The sequence below is a fragment of the Salminus brasiliensis genome, chromosome 8, assembly GCF_030463535.1.
Source record: "Salminus brasiliensis chromosome 8, fSalBra1.hap2, whole genome shotgun sequence".
NCBI classification, from domain to species: domain Eukaryota; kingdom Metazoa; phylum Chordata; class Actinopteri; order Characiformes; family Bryconidae; genus Salminus; species Salminus brasiliensis.
In genome coordinates this window covers 40,755,463-40,776,899 of record NC_132885.1, presented here as the reverse complement: position 1 = coordinate 40,776,899, position 21,437 = coordinate 40,755,463, and the positions used below count along the sequence as shown (strand labels likewise).

General features: G+C 47.1%; 2 protein-coding genes across 3 annotated transcripts in view; both read right to left on the bottom strand.

Annotated features, from left to right (window-relative positions):
• ptpn4a (protein tyrosine phosphatase non-receptor type 4a) overlaps nucleotides 1-12,413 on the bottom strand; it is a 60,412-nt gene extending 47,999 nt beyond the window's left edge. The window contains exon 1 of the mRNA XM_072686601.1: nucleotides 11,804-12,413. The gene's annotated coding sequence lies outside the window, so the exon portion shown is untranslated. The remainder of the gene's footprint in view (nucleotides 1-11,803) is intronic.
• A 4,294-nt stretch (nucleotides 12,414-16,707) lies between these two features.
• Nucleotides 16,708-20,163, bottom strand: tmem177 (transmembrane protein 177). 2 transcript variants are annotated; one of them, XM_072685270.1, is made up of 3 exons: nucleotides 19,899-20,163; nucleotides 18,127-18,630; nucleotides 16,708-17,595 (listed from the first exon to the last, which is right to left on the bottom strand). In XM_072685270.1, the coding sequence occupies exons 1-3, from the start codon at nucleotides 19,959-19,961 to the stop codon at nucleotides 17,143-17,145; spliced, it is 1,020 nt and encodes a 339-aa protein (XP_072541371.1). In that variant the 5' UTR covers nucleotides 19,962-20,163; the 3' UTR covers nucleotides 16,708-17,142. The 2 variants fall into 2 exon arrangements, with proteins under 2 accessions (XP_072541371.1, XP_072541372.1); XM_072685271.1 differs by having other exon boundaries at nucleotides 19,856-19,939.
• Nucleotides 20,164-21,437: the final 1,274 nt, after the last annotated feature.

The following is a 21,437-nucleotide window of genomic DNA, read 5'->3' as shown; positions in this document are numbered from 1 at the left end:
GAAAGTTTATTAATGAAAGTATATGTTAAATTATTTTTAATGTGAGTTAATCAGCTGATCACTTTCTTTATTAAATCGACTGACTTATTTTATTATTTTTTTTCTTTAAACAAGAGTAAAAAATATTTCCTATACTGGTTTTAAGCACATTTTCATACCACTGCAACCCTAAATTACTCAAAAAAGTACTGCAAAACATTAATACTTAAAAAAGATTACCTAATATTTAAGTTTTCCGTAAATAAATAAATAAATAAATAAATAAATAACACCGGGTTATAAATAGGGTCAGTGGGTTGTGCATTTCCTCCAAAGTGGTTCTCTGAGGGCCGAGCTTAGTCAGATTTAGACCCGGCTGAAGCTCTAAGTAGGTCAGGGGAGCAGGGGGGCTCGTTCTGTTTCAGAACCCGCAGACTGCCATCATTGATCATTAAACCCTCCAAAACACGCAGCTGTGCCAGCAGGCCTCAACAGCAGGGCGATTCAGGCAACCCCGCACCCTGAGCAAGGATTTGTGAATGAGCCCCAGACTGTAAAACACTGACGTCCTTTTAACATGAACTCTAAACATGTACTTGAATTAATGTGCGTACAATCAACCTGCAGATCTCCACTACAAATGAAGAGCGGTGTCGAAAGCGGCACAACCCGGGAAGCATTAGGCTGCACGTCTGAGGTGATGGAGGTGTAATGGGGTGGTGTTCCCGCAGTATGCAGGGGTCAGTACCTATCAAAAGGTGCCCCAAGGAAGGACACCCGGTGGCTCAAGGCTCATTGACGCTAAATGGAGGCCCCGCCCACATCACGATTTACAGGACTCAAAGGAGCTCCTAACGTTACCCCAGGATGCCTTCAGAGGTCTCTTACTATGGCCCAATTTTGACCTCTGCTTTGGGTTTACCGGATGTACCGGCCTTCGTTTGTTGCATGTGGCATCGCCAGGATTAGATCTCACAACCTCCCGACAACAGGGCGAGCCCACATCAGTTTAACCGACTGAGGCTGGCTGAACAGGTTAATCTAAACACAAACCAGCATCATGGTTAAAATAATAAACAAGGACATTACACCCAAACAGCAGGTTGTAACTTTCTGAGGAACCAATGAAAAGTGCTACAGGGGTAATTACCCACTTAAAGACACCAAAAACACCAACAGTTTACCCAGAACTGTGCCGACGGAGGACTGACGGTTCCATCAGCCAGGAAAAACAGCAAACTCTAGAATAAACAGCCGACATATCGTTTCTCAAAGCCAGGTTTCCTATAAAAGGAACTTTTCTACCAAATCAGAAACAACCGAGGAAACATCTGGCCAATGGAAAGCCTCCAAAAGTCCTGCGAGATGCCTTAAAAGGTCGCAGGCGTTTCACAGTGACCTTTGCGTGCCGGTGAGCGCAAACCTGAGAATAGTCCCTCAGGAGCCTGCATGGCATGTGCACGGCCTGATGAGTATCACCCTCAGGCAATGTGGTGAAGATGCTTCCACTTTACCTGCCTTGGAAATTTCAGCTCTGCTTTGGAAACCTGGAGCATTTGGAGCATGACTGATCTCACAAGACCAAGTGGCCCGAGCCAGGAACGAGGAGATGGGCGAGATCTGCGATGTGCGAAGTGTAAAACTCGCCTTAATCTGACAGAACTGTGAGATTCTTTTGGAGCTCGCTGAAGTTTACCCCCAAAAAAACTCAGGTCAAGAGTGTAGCGGCAACCAGCCATAACATTTAGACCTCCAGCCTAACACTGTGTAGATCCCCCTGACGTCGCCAAAACAGCTCTGACCCGCTGAAGCCTGGACTTCACCAGAAGTTCCTTCCTGTAGGTTGTAAGGTGGGGCCTCCATGAACATCAGGGAGCCTTGGGCGCCCATGATCCTACTGCCGTGTCAGTGGTTGTCCTTCCTTGGAGCACTTTTGGTAGGTACTGACCACTGCAGTGATATTTTTTAGATGTTCTGACCCAGTTCTGACCCATCACAGTTTGGTCCTTGCCCATTTTATTTGCTTCCAACACATCACCTTCAAAAACGGACTGTTCTACTGCTGCCGGAACAAGATCATTAAATGCTGATGGCTGATGTTACAGCAGAGCCTGAAATCCTCCACATGTAAATGAAGAACCACCACTGTGATCAATAGCAATTCTTTTCATTAGCAAGTGGACGACTCCTCAGAGACCAAGAAAACTAATGATGCTCTGGTAACAGAAAGAATGAGATGCAGTAAAGAGCAACTCTGGAGGGTTCACTGCTCATCTTCCAGATCAATAAAAGCCTCAGCCCGGGGCCTAAAGATAGGGGGCTTACAGCACATGTTGCAGTACACTACCCTTCAGATCGCTGGAAAAGCCCCAGTGAGACTGATCGGCATGTATCCTGACCACCATCGCTAAGTGGGCTTGGGACCCTGGCTGTGGCTGTTTCTTCCTATGTAATCTGACCGAACATGGAGTAATTCCAAATTCCAAAACTGAGAACTGAAATGGAGTGTATGCAGGGCATGAGGGGCAATTCCAAAACTGGGAAATGGAAGATAACGCATGCGACTGGGATGAGGGGCAATTCCAAAACTGGGAAACGGAAGAGAACGCATGCGACTGGGATGAGGGGCAATTCCAAAACTGGGAAATGGATGAAAGTGTATCCGACTGGGACGAGGGACAATTTTGGAAACTGGGAAACGGAAGAGAACGCATGCGACTGGGATGAGGGGCAATTCCAAAACTGGGAAACGGACGAAAGTGTATCCGACTGGGACAAGGGACAATTTTGGAAACTGGGAAACTGAAGAAAACGCATGCGACTGGGATTAAGGGAAATTCCAAAACTGGGAAACGGACGAAAGTGTATCCGACTGGGACAAGGGACAATTTTGGAAACTGGGAAACTGAAGAAAACGCATGCGACTGGGATTAAGGGAAATTCCAAAACTGGGAAACGGACGAAAGTGTATCCGACTGGGACAAGGGACAATTTTGGAAACTGGGAAACTGAAGAAAACGCATTCGACTGGGATTAAGGGAAATTCCAAAACTGGGAAACGGACGAAAGTGTATCCGACTGGGACAAGGGACAATTTTGGAAACTGGGAAACGGAAAAAAGTACATTCTACTGGGACGAGGGGCAATTCCAAAACTGGGAAACAGACGAAAGTGTATCCGACTGGGACGAGGGACAATTTTGAAAACTGGGAAACGGAAGAAAATCCCAGTCGCATGCGTTAAGGGAAATTCCAAAACTGGGAAACAGACGAAAGTGTATCCGACTGGGATGAGAGACACTTTAAAACCGAGAAAAGGAAGAGTGCCCAAATCCAAACAGTTCAAACAACTGCTTCCTGTCAGGTTCTGACAAATATTTCCGGCTCTGCTGTGCCCCAGTAGAGTCCAGGTGGATCACGGGGGCGAGCCTGTAACCCACTGTGATTCGGAGGTTGTTGGTTTGAAGCGAATTTTATTTCTGTAAAACAAACAGAGACTTTTCCTCTCCTGCGAGCAGCCCCCGCTAGCCCCCGCTAGCCCGCGCGCCAGGCCGACATAAACAGTGCAATGTGCAGCCTGTGCGTTTCCAGGTGGGGAGGGGAAACCGGGTGGTTCTCCTGACTCAGGTGAGTACACACACACACACACACACACACACACACACACACACACACACACACACACACACATTTGAACTGTGTCCACAGGACCTTGTAACCAGAGCTCAACGGCACGCAAGCATTTCCAGCCAGTCCCTGACCGGGCTCGACAGTTCTGCAGTCTCTGGCCACATTTGGCAAAGCAACCACAAGCCAGTCCCCCTCTCCACCCACCAGCACCTCCACCAACTGCTCAGCCTCTAAAACAGGCCGGACACAGTGCGGAAACCTTGCCGATAGCAGGTAATTTGCAGCGGAAAGCCCTTTCAAGTGCTCCGACGTTTGCACGGCACCGCAAGGTAAGCCTCCACCACACGCCTTCTGAGAATTCCGACGCCGTCCGTCAGCAGCCTCCACACTTCTGCCGCGCAGGACGTGGAGCTGTTGACCCAGGCGAACTCTGGCATCGCATAGCATTCCCAATGAGTAATCATCAAAGCTTATGCTAATCTCTTAATGAGCTTACCTGTTTCATCTTCAGAGTCAGAGCAAACTCATCCGGAATCCATGAAACCACTATGACAGCCCAGCATACCTAATCTCTTAATCCGACCCGGACTGATGTGGCGGAGCGCTCTGATGGCGGAGGCGCAGCCGGGCCTGTCTCGGGCCTGCGCTCTTTCTCCCAGAGTCGGCGGCTGCTCAGAGGAAGAAGTCCCCAGTCTGGACGGCATTCCCTATTCTGCTAGGAAGGGCAGCGTAAAATTCTAGAGGCACTAGAACGGGCTGTTTGGAGCGAAGCCACAGAAGAACCAAACCGGACCCCGTTTACACCTGCTCACTTTATGTGACTAGCTTCTGGACTGTATCAACTACTCCTGGAGCTTTGGTCGCTCGAGACATTCTCGTCTAAACGTTTATAAGGGGGCTTTCAGTCAGGCAGACTGTTATCCTACTAACTGAGCTAATGCTAACCTGCTTCACGCTCCTGACTCGGAGCAGTTTAACACTGGATGTGGGAATTTTACTGGAATTTCTTGGGAATTAGAAGCTGCAGAGTCTGTTGGCCTGATATTCAGTGTAGTCAGAGCAGTCAGAATTGAAAGGGGTGGAAGAGGCACGCTGTTCCGCTTCCCGCTGATTTCCTTGGCACGTTGGCTCGGCACGTTTCAGACGGAAAAGCCGTAAATAGCCCGCCTCTTTTTCCCGGTGCGTCATTGTTAATTCGGGACTTGTCGCTTGACTCGAAGAGACGAGGCAGACCATTGTCCAGTTTCTCTTGCCTGATTAAGAGCAGTTTTACTTTGTATTTGGAAATTTGTCTGGAATTTTTGGGGATTTTCCAGGAATTTTCCAGGAATCTTTTCAGGAATTGCAGCTCGGATTAAAGAACACAGTTTAAAAGCTGAGCTAATGCTAACCTCCCTTCTAATTTCCTGATTCTGACCAGTTTAACTTGGATTTGGGAATTGGGAATTTTTCCCTATTCAACACCAATACCAAGTTCTTCCTACATTATGTTGAAGACAAGAACAATCTGGAACCATAAACTGGCAAAAACGAAGCCGAAGACTGATGATGATGATGATGATGAGGATTCGACCTCACAACCTTCTGATAACAGGCAGACACTTGAAGTCAGCTGTTCGCTGTACAGCCATGCTAAAGCTAACCCCCCTAGCCATGCCCGTGTGTACCCCCAGGCAACAGGTTTTTAGAAGCCGTAAGGTCTGTTGGCTTCCGTGTAGTCAGAATTGAAGGGGGTGGAAGAGGCACGCTGTTCCGCTTCCCGCCGATTTCCTTGGCAAGGTGGCTCGGCACGTTTCGGACGGAAAAGCCTGTAAATAGCCCGCCTCCTTTTCCCTGCGTGTCATTGTTAATTCAGGCCTCGTCACTTGACTCGGAGAGAGGCGAGGAGATGCTGGAAGCATGAATGAATAAGGTTCTCGTGTCTGGGAGGAAAAAGGAAGCTGCATTTGGTGCTGAAATATTTGCGCCCGTGAGTCATTGTAATTCCACTGAAAGCTGAGCCGCGCGTTTTGTAATCGGAGACGTGGCGGGGGCATGTACAGCAGTGCAACACGCGAGAGCCCTGCGCGAGAGCCCTGCGCGAGCTGCTGCTGCTGCTGTCGGTGCTGCTGTAGACTCGCGCTCCTGAAGGGAATGACAGAAGGCTGAAGACGGAGGGACACAAAACTCCTACTCTTCATTTATGGGTTTATTTTATTGAGAATTATAATGAAGAGTTTGGGGCTTATCTGGGCAATAAGTGTTTATTTGCTTAGTAAAACACTAATATTAGATTTATAGATATAATTACTAAGAAATCTGTGAATAAAAAAAATTGTGGTTTTCCATCACTGTTCATTAAAACATCTCCAAAGATCTCCTCATGGAGTCTAGTATTATTTAGAGTTATTTTTATATATATATATATATATATATATATATATATATATATGTGTGTGTGTATCTCAAATATAAGAAATACACACACACACACATATATATATATATATATATATATATATATATATATATATGTGTGTGTGTGTGTATTTCTTATATTTGAGATACACACACACATATATATATATATATATATATATATATATATATATATATATATATATATATATATATATATATATATAGAGAGAGAGAGAGAGAGAGAGAGAGAAAATATAAGAAATCCGAAACTATATATATCTATATTTATTTATATATCTATATAGCTCATGTATCTCTCTCTCTCATATATATATATATATCTCAAATATAAGAAATATCGGATTAGATTCATATATATATATATATATATATATATATATATATATATATATATATATATATACACACACACACACACACACACACATATATAGATAGATAGATAGATTTACCATCATTCAGCACTGATTTGGCAAACCAGGTGTTGGAGGACAACTCTAATACTGGATAAGATCTTTGGAGATGTTTTAATGAACCAACCAAAACAACTTTTTCTATTGATTTATTAGTAATTATAGTGACAAAACTCATATTAGTGTTTTACTGAGCAAATACACACTAATATATATACATATACATATATATATACATATATATATATATATATATATAGAGAGAGAGAGAGAGACAGAGAGAGAGAGATAGCCTAAGGGATTCCAGTACACTAAAATGAGATCACTCCTCATGTGTGTGAAGCAACACCAGCTCCTGAACAGCCCCCTCACACTGCAGCGCTACTCCCCTCGCGCTCTCTGCAGCTTGTTTACTCTGCGGGTGTTGTGTCAGGGTTAGGGTTACAGCTCACTGAGAGCCACAAAAAAAGAAACAGCATCTGCTCGAGAGCGGCCGCCTGCAGCCGCTGACCTTTCCTGACTCCACCTCGGGGTGACGGCGTGGGCCTGTAAGCACAAAACCTCTCACCACTCCCGTACACACAGTCCCGGATCTCACCATCAGCGGTCAGCAGCCGGACAGAGTACCACTGCCTCACATCTGCACTTCACAGCAGCTGTTATTATTATTATTATTATTATTATTATTATTAAAGGAATGGTTGTGACAAAAATCAAAACAAGTCTGACCAATCACGGACCCTGGATTCAGTCAATCAGCCGGGTCACGCTTGGTATCTGCTGTATTGCTTCTGCAGTATAGAACGAGAGATGCTAGGCTAACACTGCTAACAAACACTGGACTTAGACCGTCACCAATCTCATGTTCGCCAGCATGTCGGATCCAGATCTGCAGTCGTTCGCGCAGACATTTCTTAAGACTCGTCAAGACTTACTTTAGTCTGATTTTAAACTGACGCCCAGGTCCCAGCGCTCCAGGTTTAGCGCGACACGTTGAAATAAGATCGATTCCAGGTTTCGCCAAAATATCCGTTTTTCAGAACAGCTTTATGTAGCTGTTAATAGACGTTTCAAGCAAACGGACGTCGGTTTTGGCTGCGCATTTACCAAGACGAGACCAAACTAATGACCGGTGAAGTCCAGTGTGTGTTAGCAACATTAGCCTAGCGTCTCCGGTTGTAAACCAAAGCTTCTGGAGTGGGTTATTAATCACGCTCGCTTCGTTCTGAACGTCCCTGGACTGTTTCTTTAAACAGTTTGGTATCTGATGTGCTTGTTTAGCTGCAAACAGGAGATGCTAAGCTAACACCGCTAACAAACACCGGGCCTAGGCTGTCACCAATCTCAATTTGGCAGATGGAGGCCAAAAAAAGCGTAGTTTTCTTTAAATAAATCTATTAAAAAGCTACGTTACAAACATGGACAGGCCTTATTTCCACAGCTACGCTAAAACAGGACTCGGGGAAGTTTATTTGTGTGTTTACAGACTAAAGTAAGTCACACCGTGTTCTGTAACACCGCAGATGTTTGTTTACGCTGAACAAACGAAGATCTGGCTGCGTTCTGAGGTGCGTTTTCTAGGGCGTGTATTTACGGAGAGTACTGGTGACAGTCCAGGTCCAGTGTGTGTTAGCAACGTTAGCCAATCCGTTTTTTTAAGGATCGCAATCTTGATCACCGACTACCGACCGAACACGAACTGTCTTCATCAAAGTGAGGTTTGGGGTCTCAGTCTGGACCGAGGCCAATCCGAGCAGAGGTCATTTATTTACATGTCTCAGTCTTAAAGGCGCGGTAACACCCACTCGGACGTCGTAAAGGGGTCTCTGAGGTTAATTAAATATAAATATGGGCTCTGTAAGTACCGTACCGCCACCACCAATGTAAACAGCTGGACGCCACTTCTTCACCAGGAAAGCAGGCGATGTAAGCGATGCCTCACTGCGAAGGTGCTGACCGAGCATGACAACGCCGCTAATCATCCATCCTGGAATACCTCAGGATGGTTCTGTAGAAAGGCAGAGGGAACCTGCCTCGATGACGTTACGCCCATTTCCCGGGGTGGGCAGGTCTCCTCTTGATCCTGCCTACAGCTCAACATCTCACCATCTCACCAATCCCAAACCTCAGGGGCACGAGCACGAGGGGAAACGGTGAGTCAGTGCTGGGACACGATCTGTACAGACACGGGTGCTAGACATGAAGTTCACCTCGGCAGTACTACCAACACAGCCACGGTTCTTCCATGGCGGGTTCTTCAAGGGTTCTTTACTAAAAGCAACTGTCCTAGATATCCATGACAACTCAAAGACCTATATGAATGCTTGGAGGGTTCTTTGCCTGGTTGACAGGTTCTTCAAATACCTCCTGTAAATGGTAATAGAACCTTTAAAAAAGGGGTCCTCTATTCTTAAAGGTCAGTACTACACAGCCATGTACTGTGGTATAGTATTTTACAGTTCCGTAAGGCCCCTGGTTCTTAGAGTGAGCTCCTCAGTGGGTTCTTCAAGGGTTCTTTACTAAAAGCAATGGTCCTAGAGATCCATGACAACTCAGAGAACTGGCCATGGTTCAGCCATGGTTCTTGAAAGTGGGTTCTTACCTAAAAGTGACAGTACTATAGAAAAATGCCAACTCCAAGAACTACCTGATTGCATGGAGGGTTCTTTGCCAGGTTGATGGGTTCTTCAAATACAAGGACATCCTCCTATACATGGTCATAGAACCTTCTATAGTATAGTATTTTACAGTACCGTAAGACCCCTAGTTCTTACAGTGAGACCCTCTGTTCTTCAAAGGTTCTTTACTAAAAGCAATGGTCCTAGATATACATGACAACTCCGACTTATATGAATACTTAGAGGGTTCTTTGCCTGGTTGAAGGGTTCTTCAAATACTTCCCGTAAATGGTAATAGAACCTTCTAAAATAGTTCTATAGGGCATCAAAAAAGGTTCCACTATTCTTACAGGTCAGTACTACACAGCCATGTACTGTGGTATAGTATTTTACAGTACCATTAGGCCCCTGGTTCTTAGAGTGAGCTCCTCTATGGGTTCTCCAAGGGTTCTTTACTAAAAGCAATGTTCCTCTATAAACCTAACAACTCAAATACCTACATGAATGCTTGGAGGGTTCTTTGCCTGGTTGAAGGGTTCTTCAAATACTTCCCGTAAATGGTAATAGAACCTTCTAAAATAGTTCTATAGGGCATCAAAAAGGGTTCCACTATTCTTACAGGTCAGTACTACAGTAGTACTACACAGCCATGTACTGTGGTATAGTATTTTACAGTACCATTAGGCCCCTGGTTCTTAGAGTGAGCCCCTCTGTGGGTTCTCCAAGGGTTCTTTACTGAGAGCAATGGTCCTCTATAAACCTGACAACTCAAAGAACTGCCCATGGTTCGGCCATGGTTCTTGAAAATGGGCTCTTTGGGGGTTCTTTAGAGATTCTTACCGAAGTAACAGTTCTATAGAAACTCATGTCAACTCCAAGAATGCTTGAAGGGTTCTTTGCCTGGATGAAGGTTCTTCAAATACATGGAAATTCTCCTGTGAATGCAGAAGGGTCTCCAGAGTTGTTACTAATCAGTAATACAGCAGTACTGTACAGTCAGATACTACAGTATAGCACTTTACAATGCCATATAGCCACGGTTCCTAAAGTGGGGCACCCTGAGGGTCCCTGATATATAGCCCAGGGGTCTGCTGGCCAATACAATCTTTAGATGTTTTTTTCTTTGTTTCTGGCAACGTACTGAGACGAGATTTCTGACCATCTACATCCACCGTTTTCTTAGCAACATTAGCCTAGCATCTCCTGTAAACAGCCAACAGCCTGATAAAATATCTGTGGGGGTCTGTGTATTGCAAAACCTTGGAGAACTGCTAACCCTGGAGCTAAAGCGCTGGAGCTGTACGCTTGAGAACCCTGTAGGCCGCTCTGTACAATCGCTTTTGGAAGGAACCGTATATTAATGATGTATAATTTATTTAATATTAATATTTAATATGAATTAATTATTATAAATCATAATAAAGAGTACCATCCCTAAAGAGTACACCTCTCTGGTACCTCTCAGGCGGCCAATCCTGAAGTGGGCAGGTGTTCCTCTCGCAACTGTCCAGGCACCTGCCTTCATTTAAACACCCCCACCCCCCTCGGCTCAGGTGCGTGTCAGCGTCTACCCGGGCCCTCACCACAGGCTATCATCTGCCAACAGCTGACTCCCCAGAAGCACCAACAACAAATGGTCCTGCATAAAATGCCCCCCTTTCAGACGGCCCGGAAAAGCGGGTTCGGTTCGGGCGTCCCAGAACGACAACCAGGCAAACCTGCCTTAAAGGAACAGTTCAGCTAAAATTCAAGTGAATAGGACTGATCACCACCCCCTTGGTATGGGACGTGTGCTTCTTTAGCGCAGAACTGAGGATGCTAGGCTAATGTTGCTAACAAACACTGGAGTTAGAGCGTCGCCCGAACAGCATTATTCAAGCGGTGGTGAAAATTTGCAAAATTAGCATGTACGGCTTAACTACTGCTTCAAACCAGGGCTGCCAGTTCTGTTGCTCCGCCGCACTTGAGCCTGGTGAACAGCCAAACGTCTAGTCTAGCCCTAAAAAAACTGAACATTGCTGTGACGAGAACTTGACTGATTTCAGGAGAGGCCAGGAGAGCATCGGCTTGGTCAGGTACTGATGTTGGACGGTTGGCATGGTAGCAAAAGGCGAAAAAGATACCGCTCTCAGTTTTACAGCTAAAACCTCTAAAGACACACGCAAGGTCACTGATCAGGTCATTATGTGCAGTGAATGAAATGGCTAGTCGCGCCATGTCGACAGACCTGCTTGTGACGCCTGGTTCCCATCACCCGCACTGTGAAGAAATAGGAATCTGCGAGTTTCTCCATGCTGAATCCTCTCAGATCAAACTTTTATGAATGAGTGTTTATATTTTAGCAGGGGGATTTTTTTCAGGGTGGGTTTAATGGTTGTTGAAATTCCCCTTTAATTAAATGTCAGCTCCGATCAACACCGCGATGCCGAGTCGCGCCAGTACCGCCCAGTCCTGCTGCGACTGCGGGAAAACAGGCACCGTCGCAAGCTGCCAACTTGCCCCATTTATCCCTCCCTGCCTTGTTATTTACAAGCAGCTGTTTTTCTAAAGGCTCTGGCGTTAAATTATCGCTCAGGGTCAGCTTTCCGCGGTGACCCAAAAACTTTAGGAGCTACGAAGCTGCCGAGGTTACAGCCAGTTAGCCTGGTTAGCTTAGCCGCGTTTAGGGGGGAAAAGCCCCGAGTTTACTGCTTAATCCGGCCGTTCGTTTATTTCATAAAAACCACTTGATATAAATCCTTACCGTCATAAACTGCTCCAGGGGGGTCCAGGTTTGAGGAAACGTGGGTTTTATATATCCCAGGTGAGAAATAAAGGCAAAAAAAGTGATTTTAGTGGTGGTGGGGGAGTTCCCGACTCAAACCGCCCACAGCGAGCCCCAGCGAGACTTCATCCCCGATATGGTCGCCCCGAGGCGGCTACACGTCGCTACAATCCGCGGGGCCTCTCGGCGGCGAGTATGGAGGGTGAATAACATTTAAAAAACACCAAAAGATCAATAATAAAACCCAGCAGCGAGTAAAGCTACAATCCAGAGCGACCAGAGGAAGACGTAGGTGGACAAGAGGGGAAACGGCGGTCTGGAAATTCGTGCATTTGGGCAGCCCGGCGCCTCGGCTCGGCTCGGCTCCTAGACCGCTGCCTGTTGTGTCGTGTGTCCGGTCTCCCAGCGCTCCGAGGCGGACGAACGTGGCGCAAATCTCCGTAGCGCCGCCAGCGCTCAGGGGTGCAGTCACAATCCCGGGATGAGTGCGAGTTACACCGGAGAAGGTTTAGGGGTTTTGGAAAAGCCTAAACTCATCAGATCTGCCGTTTTGGTGCGGCGGTATTGCAGCTCTGCAGCTCCGCACCAGCCCTCCTGCTCCCCTTTAAGCTGGAGGAGGGAGGAGGACTCTGGAGCTGGAGGTCGCTTCTTATTCGCCAGCTTCTCGCTCAGATTCTCGGGTCTTTATCGGAGGGAATATTACTCCGAGAGCCTCAGTGAGGTAGTTGGTTGAATTCGTGGTGAGTTAACTATTAAATGGAGGTAATAGTAATAATAATAATAATAATAATAGTAATAATAATAAATAGCTGCTGTAAATTGACATCAGCGCTGCTGTCTGTGCGGGAACATCGGGAAACACCGCCACCCAGCGGTCGGCCTGGCCGCTACACGCTGCAGGAGACCATGGAGGGGGATTGTCCAATAGGAATGTCTGACCTCTGATCCTGGTGGACAGGCTTAACCTTTGGCCTTACTGAGAAATGTAGCTTTGTGAAATCCAGCATAGAGCAGAATTTCCCAATCCTGGTCCTGTAGTCCGTCTGCACTCCACATTGTAGAGTTTCCCTGAAGTTTATATACCGTCATACATCTATAATAGAAAACCAACCAGGTCAAAAATATCTTAATCTTTGGTTAAACGCCCCTAACCCTAACTCCAACCCTTAAGCCTATACGAACCCTAACCCTAGTTCTAACACTTAAACCGATACTAACCCTAACTCTAGGCTCTCACAACCATAACATAAGCTCAACACCCTTAAGCCTATACGAACCCTAACCCTAGTTCTAACACTTAAACCGATACTAACCCTAGTGCCAAACTCTAAGCCTTTCCCAAACCTAACCCTAGCTCTAAACTAAGGTTCTCAGAACTCTAACCCTAACTTAAGCCTATACTAACCCTCACCCTAACCCTAGCTCTAAACCTTACAGCTCTCCCATCCCTAACCCTAGCTCTAACACTTAAACCGATACTAACCCTAGTGCCAAATCCTATACTTTTCCCAAACTTAACCCTATACTAACTCTAGCTCTAAACCTTAAGACTAATACTAGCTCCAACCTTTAAGCCCACACTAAACCTAATGCTAGCTCCAATCTCTAAGGCTCCCACAACCATAACCCTAGCTCAATACCCTTACGTTTGGAGCTAGGGATAGTATAGGGTTGGGTTTGGGAAAGGCTTAGGGTGTAGAGCTAGGGTTAGGGATGGGAGAGCTGTAGGGTGTAGAGCTAGGGTTAGGGATGGGAGAGCTGTAGGGTTTAGAGCTAGGGTTAGGGATGGGAGAGCTGTAGGGTGTAGAGCTAGGGTTAGGGATGGGAGAGCTGTAGGGTGTAGAGCTAGGGTTAGGGATGGGAGAGCTGTAGGGTGTAGAGCTAGGGTTAGGGATGGGAGAGCTGTAGGGTGTAGAGCTAGGGTTAGGGATGGGAGAGCTGTAGGGTGTAGAGCTAGGGTTAGGGATGGGAGAGCTGTAGGGTGTAGAGCTAGGGTTAGGGATGGGAGAGCTGTAGGGTGTAGAGCTAGGGTTAGGGATGGGAGAGCTGTAGGGTGTAGAGCTAGGGTTAGGGATGGGAGAGCTGTAGGGTTTAGAGCTAGGGTTAGGGATGGGAGAGCTGTAGGGTTTAGGGCTAGGGTTAGGGATGGGAGAGCTGTAGGGTGTAGAGCTAGGGTTAGGGATGGGAGAGCTGTAGGGTTTAGAGCTAGGGTTAGGGTTAGTATCGGTTTAAGTGTTAGAACTAGGGTTAGGGATGGGAGAGCTGTAGGGTGTAGAGCTAGGGTTAGGGATGGGAGAGCTGTAGGGTTTAGAGCTAGGGTTAGGGATGGGAGAGCTGTAGGGTTTAGAGCTAGGGTTAGGGTTAGTATCGGTTTAAGTGTTAGAGCTAGGGTTAGGGATGGGAGAGCTGTAGGGTGTAGAGCTAGGGTTAGGGTTAGTATCGGTTTAAGTGTTAGAACTAGGGTTAGGGATGGGAGAGCTGTAGGGTTTAGAGCTAGGGTTAGGGATGGGAGAGCTGTAGGGTTTAGAGCTAGGGTTAGGGTTAGTATCGGTTTAAGTGTTAGAACTAGGGTTAGGGATGGGAGAGCTGTAGGGTTTAGAGCTAGGGTTAGGGTTAGTATCGGTTTAAGTGTTAGAACTAGGGTTAGGGATGGGAGAGCTGTAGGGTTTAGAGCTAGGGTTAGGGATGGGAGAGCTGTAGGGTTTAGAGCTAGGGTTAGGGATGGGAGAGCTGTAGGGTTTAGAGCTAGGGTTAGGGATGGGAGAGCTGTAGGGTTTAGAGCTAGGGTTAGGGTTAGTATCGGTTTAAGTGTTAGAGCTAGGGTTAGGGATGGGAGAGCTGTAGGGTTTAGAGCTAGGGTTAGGGATGGGAGAGCTGTAGGGTGTAGAGCTAGGGTTAGGGATGGGAGAGCTGTAGGGTGTAGAGCTAGGGTTAGGGATGGGAGAGCTGTAGGGTGTAGAGCTAGGGTTAGGGATGGGAGAGCTGTAGGGTTTAGAGCTAGGGTTAGGGATGGGAGAGCTGTAGGGTGTAGAGCTAGGGTTAGGGATGGGAGAGCTGTAGGGTGTAGAGCTAGGGTTAGGGTTAGTATCGGTTTAAGTGTTAGAGCTAGGGTTAGGGATGGGAGAGCTGTAGAGTTTGGAACTAGCTTTAAGGTTAGTATAGGCTTAAGGGTTAGAACTAGGGTAACCCCAGCTCAACACCCTCAAGCCTATACTACCCCCCACCCTAGCTCCAAACCCTCAGGCTCTCCCAAGCCTAACATTGGAAACTTTCAGCACAACTGAATTAGTAATCTGAGTGGTCGTGCACATATTCGTGACCCTGTATGTATAATTTTAGGGTTGGGAAACACTGTCCAAGGCCAGGTCTAATTGTGTTGAATTGAGATTTATAACCACGTCAGCTGCTTTTGTCCCTCGTGTTTCTGGGCGAGTTAGTGACCTGGTTGCTAAAGAAAGTACCTGTGCTGAAAAATTTAAAGCCATAGTTGCTTATTTATGGGCTGCGGCTACGTTCAGAGCTTAAATAAGCTATGATCTCAGCGCTGAACGGCTAGGGATAGACGGCGAGCCGTGACTTAAAGGAGCAGTTTGGTGAAAAATCTAATCGACGGCGTTGACCCAATGACCCCAGATGCGTTCGATCTGCCAAGATATGTTGATCATGATATCCGACGGGTGCTTCTCTGGTTTCTATTGGGAAATGCTAGGCTAATGTTGCTAACAAACACTGGGCTTTGACTGTCAGAAATGATGTCTCTCAAACTTTATCCAGATCAGATGCATTTTGATTTTAGCGCTAATCTTCTTCACAAAGCTCCAATTTTGTAAATGTTCAGCTTTATGATAAACTTCTGAAGCAAATAAATGCAGCATCGCTAAGCATGGCTCCCCCGGGTCCAATACATCAACCTCACACTAGGAGAGATGTGCGGAGGACGTCCCATCAACCCACCAAGCCCTGAGAGAGCAAGGCCAGTTGTGCTCTCTCTGACTCCGGCTGCTGATGGCAAGCAGCACAACCCGGGATTCAAACCAGCGCCTAGAGGTAGTGCCTTAGTCCACTGGACCACTCAGCTTTCTGTCTGGTCATCACGCTGCCCCAGAACACTTTATTTGACTCTTAAATGAACCTGTACAAGCCTCAGAGATACTGTTAGCCCTTTCAGAAAGGACCTCACCGAGTGTCTGCCGGTTATTAGGCTCCAACGCGGTTACAGTCTTAATTACTCTGCTCTATTTCTGGTCCATGTTCAGCGTAATGGAGTGGAGATGTGATTAAAAGCCTAAGGGGCCTTTAAATCAGCCCATTCAATTTAAATGAGTGATAATACACCAACAGATGATTCTTTTGAGCTTTTAATCAGTATTAATTTATTGACAAAAGTATTGGGACACCCGGTTATTTATTCTGAAATCAAGGGTATTATAACTGCCTCTACTGTCCAGGGAAGAAGGCTTTCTGCTAGATTTTGGAGCATGGGAGGATTCAGGGTTACTGAGGTCAGGATGTTGGATGGATGATCACCTCCCCACCTCATCCCCAACTCTCCAACCTTATCACATCCAAAAGTATCACATCCTGATGGAGCTCCAGCTTTCATCATTCCAGAGAACACAGTATACTGTTCACTGCTCCACAGTGCTGGGGGGCTTTATACACTTCTAGCTCACGCCTGGCAGGGGTGTCCACAAACATTTGGACATTTGGACATTACCCCCCCCCCCAATCCCCACTGTATTTCCTCTATTCTGTAAAATGTATTGATCGTATTTGGTGCGTTCGATTGAGAAGCTTATAGATCACAATTTCATAAATTAGACTATATTATTAATTAAACTCATAAATGAGATCAGACTAAGACAAATGTAAAGACACAGTCATGGCTGTACTCATTTATTCAATGATAATTATTAACACAATGGGGCCTTTATGAGCATCATTGACCTTTATGACCCTGGGGCACCCATGACCTTGTTGCCAGTTGTCCTTCCTTGGAGCAATTTTGGTAGGTACTGACCACTGCATACTGGTAACAGCCCACAAGACCTGCCAGATGTTCTGGAGATGTTCTGACCCAGTCGTCTAGAACATCACAGCTTGGTTCTTGTGTCTTAAATTCTCACATCTGTCCATTTTTCCAGCTTCAATCAAGACAGCACTGTTATTCCTGTGGGTTTTAATGTTATGGCTGACTGCTGTAGGTAGCAGATAGAGGTTGGAAATGCTGGAATTTTGTGCGCCCTCAATAAAAAAAAACCTTAAACCGTAGCCGTTTATCCATTCCAGCTAAAATGAACCAAGGCTAAACATGTCCTTCACACCTTCTCTTCTTTCAGCAGGCTCAGGATACCATCCCGTCTGGATGTGTAGGTCGCGTGTCTGAGACTCAGCAGGTTGGTGGGGAACAGATTCCCACTGGGCGCGTACATCTCCTCCCCTTTCGGCCCCATCAGAAGCCGCAGGATCTTGTTCCTGGACAGGATCTTGTCGTAGAACTCCACTCCGCCTTTAGCGTAGTCGCGGGACAGGCTGGCAGCCTGCTTGTCTGAGTGATACTCCAGCCAATGGGTGGTGGCGTCGGAGGCAAAAAAGTACGCCACAGCTCCCAGACCCAGCGCAACCACGTTAACCCCGGCCCTGAAGATGAGGGAACCTGCGAAGTGCCTGAACACCTGTTTGAGGGTCACACTGTAGAACCAGGCTCCGGCCAGACAGGCAGGGGCGACGGCGGCCTGCAGAAGCAGCCCACCGCACTCCAGCCGAGACACCTGTTGGAGGAGATGGTCAGTATGCGTTGACTGCCGTGAACATGTCTTTTCTCCACCCCCTTTTTCTTCATATGTGGTACAGCCAATAAACCCACCCCTTCATAACTCCCCCCAGCTCTAGCAATGCTCCTACCACTAGGAGGGTAAGGACCTAACACGTGTCCTTCGATATACGTGAAGCCAGACAGCCACCGCCTCTTTCCCAACTCCAGCCAATGTGACATCACCAGCTCCGGGTCCCCAGCTCCACCACACCAGCTAACAGACACCTGTGACATCACTTAAGACTGATGAGGGAAGAGAGTGCCATCTACTGATCTGGAGAGAGCACAGCTAATTGTGCTCTCTCAGACTCCTGCTGCTGATGGCAAAGCTGCATGGCTTAGGATTCAAACTCATGCCCCCCGGGGTCGTAGCGGTAGCACAATAGACCGCTGAGCCACACGGAGCCTCCATTGAATTCTGTCATCATTTGTGATCATCTGTGTCTGCTAAACATCTGCACATCAAAATAAACCAACATCATCATACCTCCCGTGCCATGGCGAACTTCTGAGCGTCCCGGGACAGCAGCAGGGCATTTTTCAGAGCCGTTCCCACCTCACTGTCCCACTCCACCTTTTTGCCATTGATGACAATGGTTCGGTTAGTGATTCCAGACAGATCGTCCGCAGTGCCGTTGAAGTTGGCCGGGATGCCGATCTGCGCGCCTGAGGGCAGCCAGGGGACCCCCGCCCCGACAGGATGGAAACCATAGGCGGCGAAAGCGCTGTATTTACCAGAGGAGCCCACAGCCAAGTCCTTCAGCACCTGCTGAAACTCATTTTCCAGTTTCTCGGACAGCGTGAATGGCTCCCCTTCGCTCCAGGCCTGGTACAGCCTCCTGTAAGTGGTTTCCGGAAAGATGTGGTAGAAAATGTTGGAAAAGAAGACGCCCCCGCAGCCGGCGATGAGGATCGGGGTTCGGTTTTTCTTCACCAGCACCCTGAACCTCAAAAACATATACGCCATCGCTTTCTCTAGCTGGGGGAAACCCTGTGAATGCATAAACATGTTATTACGTTAACCAAAATGTTAATGCCAGGTTTTTCCAAGCGCTGGAAATGAGGAAATGGTACCATGCCCAATGCCCATGCCCAAAATTTGCGGACGCTGTTCTCCAAAAGAGCTTCGCTGTTTACTCAGAAAATAGCCTTAGCTAGTTTATATCGGCTAGGATCCAAAAGATCCCTCTAATCTTAGACTCTACTAAACACAAGACAATATGGAGACCATAGTACTCTTCTCTTAACCTGAGTACTCTCAGAAGAGGAGAGTCTTCAGTCTGGGTTTGAGGACAGCGAGCGTTGGACTCTGCTGTTCGGACACCCAGGGGAAGTTCGTTCCACCACTTCAGTGCAGGACAGTAAAAAGTCTGGACGCTCGTCTTCCGTGGATCTTAAAGGATGGCGGGTCGAGCCGAGCCGTACTCGAAGCTGAAAGGGCTCTCGGTGCAGATCGGCTTTGGACCATCTACATTAAGTACGGAGGAGCTGGCTGGTCCAGTCTTGGCTTCGTAGGCCAGGATCAGGTTTTTTTTTTTTTTTTTTTTTTTTAAACTCGACCCCTAATCTGCTTAGAGGGAAGGAGGTGGAGGTGGCGGTGGCTGCAGTAGTAGTAGTAGTAGTGGTGGTGGTGGTTTCCCCCACTATGCTGCAACAACTGCTAAAATATATATATATATTTTTGCTTAATTAATAAAAAACAAATTAATGCTACACATTACTTAAAAATAAAACATTAAGATAATAAACAGTACCGGTGTGTGCCTATAAATGATGTTACATTATTTATAGCTAAGATTACTTGTAAATTAAACAATGCTTGAGATTTGACCAGGGGTGCACAGACTTTTGCATACGACACCTTATTCAACACTGGGGCTAAGGGGACTTTTAACTTGCCCTGTGTTAAAAGTCCAGCAGCTAGCAGCAACGCACACCTCCCGTTAGTCTCTAGCTGAATATTAAATGAGTTGATATATAAATTAACACCGAATATAACTGAATAACTGGACAACATGCTTAGTTATTAAATTAATTAGCTGTAATTAATCGCCTGTGCTTGATAATAGAAGCCATGCTGTTGCTGACCAAGCTAGCTAGCTAAAGGTCGTCCCTACACAAGCATGGCTACATAAACAAGCCCCCAGGTCGCCCGTCCGAACGAGCAAACCCTTAAATTATGCCTCGAACTCAATTTAATTAAGTGTTTAACCCACATGTACAAAAAGAAGGGCTTCATTTCCACAAGGACGACATTACCGCAAGTCCTTCGTGTCGCCGGTTTAGCGTCCGCTCCACGCAGCGGAGAAGGAGGCGTCCCATTCCGCCTACGCCCTACGCCCTACGCCCTAACACTTGCGCCCTACTCTGAGAGACGCCATAACTCCCAAAGTGACTAACCCCACTCTGATTCTAGGCAGTAGTTAACACATTTCTCCTCATTTTATGGTTCTTGCAAATTCAAGGCTGCAGTCCTGGGGCGGTTGTAGTGGTGGTGGTATCCAGGGGGTGTTCTATTTCTACTAATAGGGCAGAAGCCGTCAGTACAGTCGGCACTGCTACACCCTACACCCTACACCCTACACTTCTACACAGTAGTCGGAGCTCCTCACTCCCACCCATCCTGCTTAAGTCAGCTAGTAGCCACCCCTCAGTCCGGCTGAGCCGGCTTTCTCGCTCGCTCACTAGCTAGTGATGACCCAGGCTCGGTACGCTGTTACTGTTGGGCTCTTGAGTAAGATGTTGTGGGTTCGATACCCAGGCTCGGTACGCTGTTACTGTTGGGCCCTTGAGTAAGATGTTGTGGGTTCGATACCCAGGCTCGGTACGCTGTTACTGTTGGGCTCTTGAGTAAGATGTTGTGGGTTCGATACCCAGGCTCGGTACGCTGTTACTGTTGGGCTCTTGAGTAAGATGTTGTGGGTTCAATACCCAGGCTCGGTACGCTGTTACTGTTGGGCTCTTGAGTAAGATGTTGTGGGTTCAATACCCAGGCTCGGTACGCTGTTACTGTTGGGCTCTTGAGTAAGATGTTGTGGGTTCAATACCCAGGCTTGGTAAGCTGTTACTGTTGGGCTCTTGAGTAAGATGTTGTGGGTTCGATACCCAGGCTCGGTACGCTGTTACTGTTGGGCCCTTGAGTAAGATGTTGTGGGTTCGATACCCAGGCTTGGTAAGCTGTTACTGTTGGGCCCTTGAGTAAGATGTTGTGGGTTCGATACCCAGGCTCGACAAGCTGTTACTGTTGGGCTCTTGAGTAAGATGTTGTGGGTTCGATACCCAGGCTTGGTAAGCTGTTACTGTTGGGCCCTTGAGTAAGATGTTGTGGGTTCGATACCCAGGCTCGGTACGCTGTTACTGTTGGGCTCTTGAGTAAGGCGCTGTGGGTTCGATACCCAGGCTCGGTACGCTGTTACTGTTGGGCTCTTGAGTAAGATGTTGTGGGTTCGATACCCAGGCTTGGTACGCTGTTACTGTTGGGCTCTTGAGTAAGATGTTGTGGGTTCAATACCCAGGCTCTGTACGCTGTTACTGTTGGGCCCTTGAGTAAGATGTTGTGGGTTCAATACCCAGGCTCGGTACGCTGTTACTGTTGGGCTCTTGAGTAAGATGTTGTGGGTTCAATACCCAGGCTTGGTAAGCTGTTACTGTTGGGCTCTTGAGTAAGATGTTGTGGGTTCGATACCCAGGCTCGGTACGCTGTTACTGTTGGGCCCTTGAGTAAGATGTTGTGGGTTCGATACCCAGGCTTGGTAAGCTGTTACTGTTGGGCCCTTGAGTAAGATGTTGTGGGTTCGA

Excerpts from the sequence above, each read along its gene's own strand:
- tmem177 (XM_072685270.1), bottom strand. The coding sequence starts at position 19,961 with ATGGGACGCCTCCTTCTCCGCTGCGTGGAGCGGACGCTAAACCGGCGA. Across the intron at positions 18,631-19,898 it reads GGCGACACGAAGGACTTGCG|GGTTTCCCCCAGCTAGAGAA; the intron begins GTAATGTCGTCC and ends ATGCATTCACAG. Across the intron at positions 17,596-18,126 it reads AGTTCGCCATGGCACGGGAG|GTGTCTCGGCTGGAGTGCGG; the intron begins GTATGATGATGT and ends CTCCTCCAACAG.